Raw genomic sequence first — 13,294 nt, 5'->3', positions numbered from 1 at the left:
GATCAGCCAATGGGAAGAGACAAGGGGCGGGCGTAGAGACTTCCTGGAGACGGGCACGGGCGGGGGCCTGGCAACGGCCGCGGAGCCGCCGGGTGGGAGCTGGAACCGGGACGAGCCGGGGGGGTCCGGGCATCGGGACCGGGGCGGGGGGGAGGAGAGGGGGGAACCTAGAAACCAGGACCGGGCCGGGAGTACGGGGGGAGCCGTGGCAGTGCCTGGGGCTGTGTCTGAGGTCGGGGCTGCCGGACGAGGCTGGAGCTCCCCGTGTCCCCGGTGCGGGACGAGGCTGGAGCTCCCCGTGTCCCCGGTGCAGGATGAACGTCGGCGTGGCTCACAGCGAGGTGAACCCCAACACGCGGGTGATGAACAGCAGAGGCATCTGGGTGGCCTACGGGATTTCAGTGGGTGTCCTGCACGTGGTGCTACTCAGCATCCCCTTCTTCAGCGTGCCCGTGGTCTGGACGCTCACCAACGTCATCCACAACCTGGTCAGGCCAACTCTGCCCCCTTGCCCCGGGGCAGCCCCTGGCTCCGGGGGGTGCCGAGGGATCAGCACTTCCCTGCTTCACCCCCACAGGTCATGTACATGCTGCTGCATGCCGTGAAGGGGACGCCCTTCGAGACCCCAGACCAGGGCAGGGACCGGCTCCTCACGCACTGGGAGCAGATTGACTACGGAACGCAGTGCACCGCGGCACGCAAGTTCCTCAGCATTTCCCCCGTGGTGCTGTGAGTGCTGCTTACCTGGGCAGGATAGTGCTGGGCGAGCCTGGGCTGAGGGCCCTTTTCCCAACACAAGGGGGATGTTGGAAGCTCTTCCCTTTGAGGCTGTTGAGGTGCTGGCACAGGGTGCCCAGAGAAGCTGTGGCTGCCCCATCCCTGGCAGTGTTCAAGGCCAGGTTGGACACAGAGGCTTGGAGCGTCCTGCTCTAGTGGAAGGTGTCCCTGCCCGTGGCAGGGGTTGGAGCTGGAGGAGCTTTAAGGTCCCTTCCAATGTAAACCATTGTGGGCTTCTCTGACACACCCAAGAAGCCTCTAATGTGGGTGGTGGAAGCAGCCTGGAGCTCATTCCGTGTCTCCTTGTACCCCAGGTACCTCCTGACCAGCTTCTACACCAAGTACGACCCCGCACACTTCCTGGTGAACACAGCTTCTTTGCTCAGCGTCCTTTTGCCCAAACTGCCCCAGTTCCATGGTGTCCGTATCTTCGGCATCAACAAGTACTGAGGCTCCTGCAGGGACCGCTCCAGCTCCACCAGGGTCTGAGGAAGGTTCCTCCAGCCCAGAGCTGCTCCATGGATCCCGTTCCTCTGGTTGGAATTCAACCAAATCCATCTCAAAGGCATTTGCTACTGGTAACACCCGGTTTCCAGCTGGGACCCACTCAGACACTCGTGGGGGCAGCAACCCCTCAAATCCAGCCCCCCACATCCATACACAGCTCCTTGCTGGGAAAGGGATGAGGGGCTCTCAAGCAGCTAAGAGGCAGGAAAAGCCAGCCCGGGCTCTGGCACTGGGAGGAGGAGGGTAACAAAGAGGGATGAGCAGCTTCAAAACACTATGTGAGGGGCACTGGGGTGGCACTGGCTGTTTGTACCTCTGTCTCTGGCTGTGTGTATCCCCATCCCCCCCCCCGATTCCCTTGGGAAGCTCCAGAGTATTTAAAAGGAATTCTAAAAAGGAAAAATAGAGCTTTGTTTATTGGAAAGAGCCCTTGGAGTGCCCAGCCCAGCACCGTGCTCAGCGCTGCAGAGGCCGACGCAGCTTCTTCCGCCTCTTGTGCCTCATGTCCCCCTTGGGCACAGCCCCCTCGGCCTTGGGGGGACCCCCAGGAGGGGCTGTGGCTGTCGGGGGTGTGGGGGGCGGCGGGAAGGGTTCCCCTGGCCCTGAGCTGCCCTGAAAGATGTGGGTGAAGAAGTCCTGCAGGTTGCCAGCCGAGGGGGGGCTGCCCTTGGGTGCGCTCCTGCAGTGGGGGGGGAAGCATTGTTCAGAGGTGCCCCAGGCGAGCCTGGAGTCCCCCCACCCAAGGGTGCAGGACACTGACCTGTGGCGCCCAGTGCCCCGTGGTCCAAAGGAGAGGTGATAGGGAACGCGGTGGGTGTCTGGGGAGATGCCCACGCGCTGGCATCCTGCCCACTCTGCCGGAGGGAAGCAGGAACTGGTCACACCAGGGTGGGCGGCAGCACTGCCGGCATCACACAGGGGGACACCCACCTGTGATGTCGTAGATCTTCCCGTCCATCATCGCAAAGTAGGTGATCTTCAGCCCTAGGAGGCTGGACTCTGCCCACAGGTCACCCTCCTCGGCCGCGTGCAAGCGGCCGCACTCGGCGCAGTACCGGGCACTCAGTGGGTCCCGGTTCATCTCGAACCGCCTGTGGTCGGGATGGGTGAGGACAGGCATTGCTGGGCCCGGCCCCGGCTCCAGGCCCCCCCGGTACCCACCGGTGCTTGCCCTGGCACTTGCTGCACATCATGGTGTTCATGGCCTCGCGCAGCTCCTCCTGAAGCTGCCGCAGAAACTCACCCACTGAGCGCGGCAGCTCGTTCTGTGCCATCCACTTCCTGCGCCAGGGAGGAATCGGGGCTCAGACCACCGGCACAGAGCCGGGGTACGGAAAGACCCTCCCAAATCCCCTCTTGCTCACATCTCAAACTCCCTCCGGCGCTCAGGACTGCTGACTATGTCCCAGGCCGCCCGCAGCACCTTGAATGCCGCCTCTGCCCGGGGGTGCTCGTTCTTGTCCGGGTGAACCTGCCATGGAGAAGGTGGGAACCTCAACACCACAGCCCCAGGTGGGGGCACAGAGACCCCCCCGGCCCCACTCACCAGCACGGCCAGACGGCGATAGGCCCTCCTCAGCTCGGTGTCCGACGCTGAAGCCTCCACGCCCAGCACGTGGAAGGGGTTCAGCTCCTCCTCGGGCACCTCGGCCATGGCCAGCAGCCGGGTCACCTCCTCGCCGCGGTCCTCGGGCGCCGCAACCCCTGTCCCACCAGCGGCCCCCGCCCAAGGGGGACCCCGGCACGGCCTCAACCAGACCCAGAGCAGCCCCCACGTCCTGCGGAGCGCGGCCACATCCAGGAGCCGGCTCCTAGCTGCGCACTGGAGCGCGGCGGCGCTGGCGCGGCCGCAGAGCCGCAGGCAGCCCAGCAGCAGCATGAGGAGCAGCAGCAGGAGCGCCAGGAGCATCCAGAGCAGGCGGAGGCCGAGCCGTGCAGCGGAGCGCAGGCACCGCGCTGCCCGCAAGGACCCGCTCCGGGCGCGCTGCCCTACGGCGCGGCCCCAGCCCCGCACCGAGCCCGGCTCCGCGGCTCCGAGCCGGCAGCAGGAGCAGAGCAGTCGTCCCCCGGCTTCCGCCACCAGCCTGCGGGCCTGGAGCAGCGGCTCTCGCCACCCAGCCGCGGCCTCGGTCCCGCGGCTCCTCCTTCGAGCCGGCTGCGGCCGCTTCCCCTCCCGCCTGCTCCCCTCCTCCTTCTCCTTGAGCGCCGAGCGCTGCCGCTGCCGCCGCCGGGGCCGCCGGAGCCCGTCGTCCTCCTCCTCGTCCTCCTCCTCGGCTGCGGCACTCGGGGCAGCGGCCGGTTCCCCCCGGCAGCGGCAGCAGCGCTCGGGGCCTGGGTCATGCTCGCAGTCCCCATCCTCCTCTTCCCGGCCGGCAGCCGCTGCCCGCCTGCAGCTCCCGTTCCAGCCGGCGCTGTCCCAGCCGCGGCGGCCGCGGGTGACCCCGAGCTCCTCCAGGCTCCCACCGGAGCCGTCGCCTCCTTCAGCAGCCACCGCAGCTTCCCGGTGCCGCGGCTGCTCCATCCCGGCGGCCCCACTGGCCCTCGACGGGCTTAAGTCACGGCCATGTCCTGAAGGGCCAGAGCGGGGTCAGCGCCGACAGAGCGGCCCCGGGACCCCCCGACCGGCCCTGAGCACCCCCCGTTGCCAGTGCCCCCCAAGGGCCGGCGTTCGGGCCCCACTTCAAGACCGGTGGGGGGGGGTTCGGGCCTCACCGCGCCGGTGCCGGTACGGGCGGGGGGGGGGTCTCCGCCACCTCCCCCCCCCGGTTTGCGTCCTGCAGCACTTCCGCCTTCCGCCACCGCCCACTCCCGGGGCCGCGGCCTGGAGCCGGAGCGTCCCCGCCCCTAATCCCGCCCCTTAAAGGGGCAGCGCCGTGCCCCCCCGTAACCGCGGGAGGGGCCGATCCCGCTCTCGGGGGTCTCCGTCCCGCCCCCGCCCCACCGCGACCCCCGTGGCCGGCAGCGAGCGGGTGAGTCCCGGGGAGGGTGAGCACCGAGCGGTGATCCCCGTCCAGCCCCCCCCGCGGTCGCAATGCTCCCGGTGCGGTGTCCCCCAGAGCTCCCGGTTCCCCTCCCGGTGCTCCCGTTCCAAGCGCTTCCACCTCGCCGGCCCCAGGGGCTCGCAGTTCCCCCCAGATGTTCTCCCCAAGAGGCGCTGGCAGATGTGGGTGCGGAGAAGAAGGGCTGAGTACCGGGGGGGTGTCACTGGGGGCTCACAGACACCCATTCCCCTCTCCGGCTCCAGGTCATGGAGCCCGGCGCCCCCTTGTGCCCCGCTGCACCCCGGAGCCGCGGCCCCACTACGAGCTGGTCCCCGCTGCTCTCTGTGTGCTCGGAGAGCTACTGGGGCTCGTGTGCGGCTGTTTCGGTGAGCAACGGGGGGCACAGCTGGGGCTTACTTGGGGGGAACCACAAGCCCATGGAAGGGGTTATGCTGTGGCACAGGGTGCCACAAACAAACTTGTTCTGGGGGACACAGCCAGGAGGGGTGACACAGGGGGACACTGGGGCACGGCCATGGCAGCACCAGTGATCGTCTCGTGCCGGTGCCAGGCTACCGCTGCTTCAGGGCCGTCATGTTCCTCTGGGGGCTGCTCTTCAGTTCCGGTGTCATCTTCATGCTGTGCTACGGGCAGTGGGTGCTGGGGACGCGGCTGGGGCCGGTGGCGAGCGCGGGTATATCGCTGCCCATCGGGCTCTTCACCACGGGGCTGCTGCTGACCCCAGCCACGCTGGCTGTGGCCACGCCGGTGCCACTGCCGACACCCTGGGTGCCACCGCGGCGCTGAGCCGCCGCCGTCCTGGTGGGTGCCGATTTCTTTGCGGGGGGGCTGGTGCTGTTCGTGTGCGAGCAGCTGCGGCGAGCGCCGGTGCCGGTGCGGTGCTGGCCAGGCTGGGCCCTGCTGGGAGCCTGGGCCCTGCTCAGCTTCCTCGCCGAGCTGCTCCAGTGGAAGGTTACAGCCTGCGGCTGTCCACACAGCGCCGGTGAGCGGGGGGACATGAGGGGCACATGCTGCCCGCAGGGCTTGTGAGGGGATGGGCAAGGGGACAGTGGTATGGGAACAAGATGGGGAAGTGACTGGGATGGGATGAGGATAGGGCTGGGATTGCGATGATAATTGGGTCAGGATGGGGAAGGAACTGGGATGGGAACTGGGATGTGGATGGGATAGGGATTAGGATGGGAATTGGGATGGGGACCCATTGGGAATCGACCTGCTCCCACAGCTCCCTGCAGCTCCTGGCAGCAGCAGCTCCTGTGGCAGAAAGAGACCGAGAGTGGGATGAGCCCAACTCCCTCCGAGGACCCCCACAGGCAGCACGCAGCCCGTGGTGAGCCTGTGCCTGGTGGGCTGAGCGGGGCCTGCGGGGGATGATCCCCTCACGTGCCTTCTCCTTTAAATATGCAAATGAGGCGCTATATGTCCCACTCTAATCAGGGCATGGTCATGGGGTGGGCAGGGCTTCAGGGACCCCCCCATGGGGCAAACCCTCAGCCCTCCCTAGTGCTGCCTGCCCCATAACCTGCCTCCCCCCACCGAAAACTCCTTCAAAACAAAGCCCCACTTCTATTTTTGTAGGACCTACCTAAACACTGCCATGGGACCAACCTCTCCAATTCCCCCCAAAACCTCAACCCTATGGTGGGGCACCTTACCCTGCCGTGGGGCGTCTTACCCTGCCATGGGGCTCCCAAAGGACAACCCCATGGACCAGGAGCTGCTGACGCTGGGGCTTTGCTGGGTTTATTGTCACCAGGGTTTGAAACAAGGGCGGGACAAGGCCATGACACGGAACACGAGGGGCTGGGCGGGGAGGGGGCCACGCTATGAGACCCCCCCAATAAGATAAAACGGCAAATAAAAAAGAAGAGGGATAAAGGGAGAAGCGTCCAAGCGCTGCTGCATTCCCAACGGTGGGAACAACTGTTCCAACACCCCCCCCCACGACCCCTGATTCCCCCCACTATGAGTCCCTCTCCAGGCCCCGCAGTTCCTCCTCCAGCGTTTTCCTTCGGCTCAGCTTCTCGAGCTGCTCGCGGGTGGGATTCGGGACCTCACCGGTGTCCAGGCGCTGCTGCAGTTCCTCCACCTGCCGCAGCTTCTTCCGCAGGTTCTTCAGCCTCCGGCTCCTCTCTGAGGCTGGAGCGTCACCAGGGCTGGTGCCAGGGCTCATGACGGGGCTGGCAGCGCCACAGCCGGGCAGCGGCTCTGACAGTGCCGAGCGCTCCAGTGCCTGGATCAGTTCGTCCGTGTCTCGCTCCCCCTTTTCCTGTTGCTGCTTCCTCTTCTCCTTCCGTTTCAAGTTCCGTTTGGCTGCCTTGGATAGTCCTGTGTCACCGGGCTCTGCTTTCCCGGGTGCTGCTGCTGCCTCTGGGCTCAGCCCCGGTGGCAGCTCAGGTTTGCTCCGGAAGAACTTGACGTATTTGTTCTCGTACCTGCATGGGGGGAAGAGCCTGTGAAGGCTCTGTGTGGCCCCCACTGTGGTGCCACAAACCCCTGGTCCCAGGAGCCAGACCCATGCCACCGGTGAAGCCTCTCCAAAGCTCCGTGCCCGCAGGGGGATTGATACGTACCGGGCAGGACACAGTTATGGGACAGGGGTGAGGGGGTCGGAATCGCGTGGGCACCTGGAAAGAGACTCGGAGCTCAAGATGTCACTGGGGATGGAGGGGACGCAATGGGACGTGCCCCACGCGTGGCACTGGGGACAGAGGCACCCCCACTTACACCGGCACCTCCTCCTGCGGCACGTAACCGGCCTTCACCCGCCGCTGCTTCCGCCACGTCCCATCCGGGCGCTGTGTCGAGGCAATGTACTTCCCTGTGGGGTACCGCACAGTCAGCCCTGGAAATGGGGCACCCCAGAAGGGCCCTGGGACACCCCACGGACACCATGGGGCACCCCACAGACCCACAAGGGCCCTGAGGCACTCTGAAGGAAACCCCACGGTCTGCGGGGAGCCCCATGGACTGCAAAGGACACCCCACAAGACAATCTACACACCCCATGGGACACCCTACGGACCCCAAGGGGACTCTGCGGCGCCCCACGAATCCTACGGGACACCACGAGGACCTGGGCGAGGGAGTGCGAGGCTGCCCTGACCCAGCCCCACAGCAACGGGGGAGGTGCCCCATAGTGAGCGGCAGTGGGGGGTCGGGGGAGCCGACAGAGCCCCACAGACAGTGTGGGCAGCCTCCCCCAAAGGGGCGGGGGCCTGCCCCACAGGGACCGCGGGTGGGCGCTGCCCTATGGAGCGGGGGGCGCCGCCCATCCCACAGCGCCGGGTCCGGCCCCACAGCACCGGGTCCGGCCGCGCCGCACTCACCGGTCTCGTCAGTCACATAGGGAGTCGCCATCTTGCGAGCGCGACACACTTCCGGCCTCTAGGCCCCGCCCCGGACGTTAGCGGCGGCTGCCGGGCGTGGCCTCGAAGGGGCGGAGACATCTGTGGGGTTAATTAAAGGAGGCGGAACTCTTTAGTGTCAGTTAAAGTGGCGGAGCTAATTGGGGTTAATTAAAAGAGGGTTTCAGTCAGGTCCCACCTTCACGTGCGCGCCAGCCACGGGAGGCACCGCGGGCTTCAACCAGGTCTGACGCCGCTTTACTGCCGCTCCGCTGCACCCCGCCCCGCTGGGTCCTAAAGTCCGATCGCAGGAGGTCGAATCCCACAAGGGCGTGGCCTCGGAGAGACCGTCTTCCCAGTATTCCATGTAGCTCTTGCCCCTGAGAGGTTAAAGCCATTCCCCTTGTCCTGTTCTTCCATTCCTTGTCCAAAGCCCCTCTCCGCGTTTCCTGCAGCCCCTTTAGGCACTGGAGCTGCTCTCAGGTCTCCCCTTAAGGAGCCTTCTCCAGGCTGAACCAGCCCAGCTCTCTCAGCCTGGCTCCAGCGCAGAGCTGCTCCTGATCATCTCCGTGGCCTTCTCTGGCCTCACTCCAGCTGCTCTATCTTCTGGGGAGCTCTTGGGCACCCCAAAACCCACCCCTAAAGTTGGTGGGACTGTTGCAGAGTTCACCTTGTGGAATAGTCCTACCTTCCCAGGACTACTGGGGATGAGGCAGGCCAGATGTGGGGATGTAAAGGGGGGTGACACAGCATTAGAGACACCCAAAACCACCCCAAAGACCTTTTTTGCCTTAAAATGAGGCTTTTTTTAACCTTTTAATGATTTTTTTTGCCCTACAATGAGGGTTTTCTTGCCCTAAAATTAATATTTTTGCCTTAAAATTAGTTTTTTTTTTGCTGTAAAATTGAGACCCATCAGAACATGATCATGTGATCACTATGGGGTCTCTATGAGTCTCTATATATTGCTGTGGGTCTGTGGGGCTCTGTGAGTTTTTCTGGCTCACTATTGCGCATCTAAAAAAATTTTTTTTACGAAAAAGAACTAAAAAGCGAAGAAATTGGAAGAAAAAAAGAATAAAAAAAGCAAAGAAATAAACCCATGTAAAGACAATAAAAAGCAAAAGAGAATAAGATGTTTATAAATTAATACAAAGGAAATAAAAAAGGAATAAGTGTGAACAAGCCTGATGTCATGGTTTAAGCCCAGGCCGTAAATCAGAACCACGCAGTCTACTTCCCCCCCCACCTTTCTTCCCTCCGCTTCTGGAGGGACGGGGAGGAGAATCAAAAGAATGCAACTCCCTCGGGTTGAGATAAGAACAGTTTAATAACTAAGGTATAACACAAATCACTGCTGCTACCACCAATAATAATGATAAAGGAAATAACAAGGAAGAGAATACAACCGCTCACCAACCGGTACCTCACCCCCACCCTGCAGTGATCCAGCCCTTCCCGGAACTCTCAGTTCTACATCCTGGGCATGATGTGCTGTGGTATGGAATACCTCTTTGGCTAGTTTGGGTCAGGTGTCCTGTCCCTGCTTCCTCCCAGCTTCTCCTCCTCCCTGGCAGAGCATGAGACTCACAAAGTCCTTGGTCAGTCTAAACATTGGTGTTATCAGCTTTGTTCCCGGGCTGAAAGTCAAAAACACAGTGCTGCAGCAGCTACTAAGAAGGAGAAAAACTGACTGCTACTGCTGAACCCAGGACACCTGAATGAATCTTGAAAAAAAGTGAATGAAAGTTCATAAAAATGAATGTGAGCCAATAAAAAAATCAGTTGGTGTTGGGGTACTTACGGGGCGTGACGGGGTAGTGAGGGCCCTATAGGGCACTTGGGGACCCCTCACAAGGCTCTTGGGCATCTCTATGGGGCACGATGCCATCGAGGATGCTGATGATGTCACGGTCCTAGTGACATCATGACACTGTAAATCAATAAAAGCCATGGGGTGTGTGTTGTGTATCTATAGGGAACTATGGGGCACTGAGGAGAGGGCCTATGTGGTGCTCTCTCACAGTGCAGGGTGTCTGTATGGCTCTATGTGTTGTCATGGGGCCATGTGTTGGTCAATAGGTACCTAGCAGTTGCTCACTACAGGGTGTCTATGGAGTATCTGTAGGTCGCGATGTGTCATTATAAGGATCTGTGAGTCTCTATGGGGCATCTGTGAGTCACTTTGGAGTGTACATGGGGTGCTGTGGATGTCTATTGGCCACTGTGGGTCTCTATGGTATATCTGCCGGGTGTCCATGGGGTACTGTGGATGGCTATGGGCTGTCTATGGGTCACTGTAGATTCATTGAGAGTTGCTGTGGGGTGTCTACGGGTTGCTCTGGGACCTTATGGGATGTCCATAGGAAGTCTATGAGGCTTGGAAGGCCTATTGGTGATCAGCTGGGGACTATGGGAATCTATGAGGTGTCAAAGGGCTGCACTAGATCACTATAAGCTACTGGAAAAAAAAAAATTACTAAAAGTGACTAATTCAAATCTGAAGAAAAGGGAGCAAAATGAGAGCAAAACATAATCAGGAAGTGAGCTAAATGTGAGAAAACTGAATAACAATGAATAATAAAACCAAGACTGAATAAAACACAAATAAAAGTGAATGAAAGATCTTCTGCAATCTGTGACCTTTGCAACGGTGCCACCCACATTGCTGTCCCTCCTCGATTTCCGAACTAAAAGTCCATTTGAATACAAACATCCAGAGCTCCCCTCTCGGCTGTCCAGCATCACAGTGAGTAGAGCACGAATGGTTGGCCTCTGCTCCCACAGCCGAAGAGCCAGGGCAAAAAGCTTGAGCTGTGCCTCTTCTGCAGAAAGTCAGCTTTGCAACGGTGCCATCGGCATTGCTGTCGCTCCTCGATTTCCCAACTCAAAGTCCATTACAATGGAACCTCTTTGGCACCCGTGCTGGGCTGCCCAGCATCCCAGGGAGTAGAGTACGAATGTTTAGCCTCTACTCCCACAGCCGAAGAGCCAGGGCAAAAAACTGGAGCTGTGCCTCTTCTGCAGAAAGTCCTCTTTGCAACGGTGCCATCCGCATTGCTGTCGCTCCTTGATTTTCCAACTCGAAGTCCATTACAATGGAACCTCTTTGGCACCCGTGCTCGGCTGTCCATCATTCCAGTGAGTAGAGCAGGAATGTTTGGCCTCTGCTCCCACAGCCGATGAGACAGGGCAAAAAACTGGAGCTGTGCCTCTTCTGCAGAAAGTCGGCTTTGCAACGGTGCCATCCGCATTGCTGTAGCTCCTCGATTTCCCAACTCAAAGTCCATTACAATGGAACATTTTTGGCACCCTTTCTCAGCTGTCCAGCATCACAGTGAGAAGAGCAGGAATGTTTGGCCTCTGCTCGCACAGCCGAAGAGCCAGGGCAAAAAACTTGAGCTGTGCCTCTTCGGCAGAAAGTCAGCTTTGCAACGGTGCCATCCGCATTGCTGTCGCTCCTCGATTTCCCAACTCAAAGTCCATTACAATGGAACCTCTTTGGAACCCGTGCTCGGCTGCCCAGCATCCCAGGGAGTAGAGCACGAACGGTTGGCCTCTGTTCCCACAGCCGAAGAGCCAGGGCAAAAAACTTGAGCTGTGCCTCTTCTGCAGAAAGTCAGCTTTGCAACGGTGCCATCCGCATTGCTGTCGCTCCTCGATTTCCCAACTCAAAGTCCATTACAATGGAACCTCTTTGGCACCCGTGCTGGGCTGCCCAGCATCCCAGGGAGTAGAGCATGAACGGTTGGCCTCTGCTCCCACAGCGGAAGAGCCAGGGCAAAAAACTGGAGCTGTGCTTCTTCTGCAGAAAGTCAGCTTTGCAACGGTGCCATCCGCATTGCTGTCGCTCCTCGATTTCCCAACTCAAAGTCCATTACAATGGAACCTCCTTGGCACCCGTGCTCAGCTGCCCAGCATCCCAGGGAGTAGAGCACGAACGGTTGGCCTCTGCTCCTACAGCGGAAGAGCTAGGGCAAAAAACTGGAGCTGTGCCTCTTCTGCAGAAAGTCAGCTTTGCAACGGTGCCATCCGCATTGCTGTCGCTCCTCGATTTCCCAACTCAAAGTCCATTACAATGGAACCTCTTTGGTACCCGTGCTGGGCTGCCCAGCATCCCAGGGAGTAGAGCACGAACGGTTGGCCTCTGTTCCCACAGCCGAAGAGCCAGGGCAAAAAACTGGAGCTGTGCCTCTTCTGCAGAAAGTCAGCTTTGCAACGGTGCCACCCGCATTGCTGTCACTCCTCGATTTTCCAACTCAAAGTCCATTACAATGGAACCTCTTTGGCACCTGTGCTGGGCTGCCCAGCATCCCAGGTTGTAGAGCACGAACGGTTGGCCTCTGCTCCCACAGCCAAAGAGCCAGGGCAAAAAACTTGAACTGTGCCTCTTCTGCAGAAAGTCAGCTTTGCAATGGTGCCATCCGCATTGCTGTCGCTCCTCGATTTCCCAACTCAAAGTCCATTACAATGGAACCTCTTTGGCACCCGTGCTGGGCTGCCCAGCATCCCAGGGAGTAGAGCACGAACGGTTGGCCTCTGCTCCCACAACTGAAGAGCCAGGGCAAAAAACTGGAGCTGTGCCTCTTCTGCAGAAAGTCAGCTTTGCAACGGTGCCATCCGCATTGCTGTCGCTCCTCGATTTCCCAACTCAAAGTCCATTACAATGGAACCTCTTTGGCACCCGTGCTGGGCTGCCCAGCATCCCAGGGAGTAGAGCACGAACGGTTGGCCTCTGTTCCCACAGCCGAAGAGCCAGGGCAATAAACTGGAGCTGTGCCTCTTCTGCAGAAAGTCAGCTTTGCAACGGTGCCATCCGCATTGCTGTCGCTCCTCGATTTCCCAACTCAAAGTCCATTACAATGGAACCTCTTTGGCATCCGTGCTGGGCTGCCCAGCATCCCAGGGAGTAGAGCACGAACGGTTGGCCTCTGCTCCCACAGCGGAAGAGCCAGGGCAAAAAACTGGATCTGTGCCTCTTCTGCAGAAAGTCAGCATTGCAATGGTGCCATCCGCATTGCTGTCGCACCTCGATTTCCCAACTCAAAGTCCATTACAATGGAACCTCTTTGGCACCCGTTCTCGGTTGCCCACCATCCCACGGAGTAGAGCACGAACGGTTGGCCTCTGCTCCCACAGCCAAAGAGCCAGGGCAAAAAACTGGAGCTGTGCCTCTTCTGCAGAAAGTCAGCTTTGCAACGGTGCCATCCGCATTGCTGTCGCTCCTCGATTTCCCAACTCAAAGTCCATTACAATGGAACCTCTTTGGCACCCGTGCTCGGCTGCCCAGCATCCCAGGGGGTAGAGCACGAACGGTTGGCCTCTGCTCCCACAGCCGAAGAGCCAGGGCAAAAAACTTGAGCTGTGCCTCTTCTGCAGAAAGTCAGCTTTGCAACGGTGCCATCGGCATTGCTGTCGCTCCTCGATTTCCCAACTCAAAGTCCATTACAATGGAACCTCTTTGGCACCCGTGCTCGGCTGCCCAGCATCCCAGGGAGTAGAGCACGAACGGTTGGCCTCTGCTCCCACAGCCGAAGAGCCAGGGCAAAAAACTTGAGCTGTGCTTCTTCTGCAGAAAGTCAGCTTTGCAACGGTGCCATCCGCATTGCTGTCGCTCCTCGATTTCCCAACTCAAAGTCCATTACAATGGAACCACTTTGG

At 60.2% G+C, this 13,294-nt stretch overlaps 3 protein-coding genes across 4 annotated transcripts; 1 reads left to right on the top strand and 2 right to left on the bottom strand.

The window, feature by feature from the left end:
- The first annotated feature begins 45 nt into the window (after positions 1 to 45).
- On the top strand, positions 46 to 1,602 carry ORMDL2 (ORMDL sphingolipid biosynthesis regulator 2). 2 transcript variants are annotated; one of them, XM_080635432.1, is made up of 4 exons: positions 46 to 92; positions 314 to 488; positions 578 to 729; positions 1,092 to 1,602. In XM_080635432.1, the coding sequence occupies exons 2-4, from the start codon at positions 315 to 317 to the stop codon at positions 1,225 to 1,227; spliced, it is 462 nt and encodes a 153-aa protein (XP_080491558.1). In that variant the 5' UTR covers positions 46 to 92; position 314; the 3' UTR covers positions 1,228 to 1,602. The 2 variants fall into 2 exon arrangements, with proteins under 2 accessions (XP_080491558.1, XP_080491557.1); XM_080635431.1 differs by having other exon boundaries at positions 87 to 123.
- Positions 1,603 to 1,671: 69 nt separating this feature from the next.
- Positions 1,672 to 4,094, bottom strand: DNAJC14 (DnaJ heat shock protein family (Hsp40) member C14). The gene is made up of 7 exons (XM_080635389.1): positions 3,997 to 4,094; positions 2,831 to 3,852; positions 2,649 to 2,755; positions 2,446 to 2,565; positions 2,215 to 2,375; positions 2,045 to 2,138; positions 1,672 to 1,963 (listed from the first exon to the last, which is right to left on the bottom strand). Exons 2-7 carry the CDS (start codon positions 3,803 to 3,805, stop codon positions 1,741 to 1,743), a joined length of 1,680 nt encoding a protein of 559 aa, XP_080491515.1. The 5' UTR covers positions 3,806 to 3,852; positions 3,997 to 4,094; the 3' UTR covers positions 1,672 to 1,740.
- A 2,155-nt stretch (positions 4,095 to 6,249) lies between these two features.
- PYM1 (PYM homolog 1, exon junction complex associated factor) lies at positions 6,250 to 7,646 on the bottom strand (the record flags this gene model as incomplete). The annotated part of the gene is made up of 3 exons (XM_080635373.1): positions 6,250 to 6,721; positions 7,014 to 7,107; positions 7,616 to 7,646. 3 exons carry the CDS (start codon positions 7,644 to 7,646, stop codon positions 6,250 to 6,252), a joined length of 597 nt encoding a protein of 198 aa, XP_080491499.1.
- Between the last annotated feature and the right edge of the window lie 5,648 nt (positions 7,647 to 13,294).

This window comes from Psittacula echo (genome assembly GCF_963264785.1).
Source record: "Psittacula echo genome assembly, chromosome: 27".
Lineage (NCBI taxonomy): Eukaryota > Metazoa > Chordata > Aves > Psittaciformes > Psittacidae > Psittacula > Psittacula echo.
Note: the sequence above shows the minus strand (reverse complement) of the source record. Positions and strands in the feature narration are given on the sequence as shown.

Excerpts from the sequence above, each read along its gene's own strand:
- DNAJC14 (XM_080635389.1), bottom strand. The coding sequence starts at position 3,805 with ATGGAGCAGCCGCGGCACCGGGAAGCTGCGGTGGCTGCTGAAGGAGGC. Across the intron at positions 2,566-2,648 it reads CGCCGGAGGGAGTTTGAGAT|GAAGTGGATGGCACAGAACG; the intron begins GTGAGCAAGAGG and ends TCCCTGGCGCAG. Across the intron at positions 1,964-2,044 it reads CGGGGCACTGGGCGCCACAG|GAGCGCACCCAAGGGCAGCC; the intron begins GTCAGTGTCCTG and ends CCCCCACTGCAG.
- ORMDL2 (XM_080635432.1), top strand. The coding sequence starts at position 315 with ATGAACGTCGGCGTGGCTCACAGCGAGGTGAACCCCAACACGCGGGTG. Across the intron at positions 489-577 it reads CCAACGTCATCCACAACCTG|GTCATGTACATGCTGCTGCA; the intron begins GTCAGGCCAACT and ends TCACCCCCACAG. Across the intron at positions 730-1,091 it reads AGCATTTCCCCCGTGGTGCT|GTACCTCCTGACCAGCTTCT; the intron begins GTGAGTGCTGCT and ends CTTGTACCCCAG.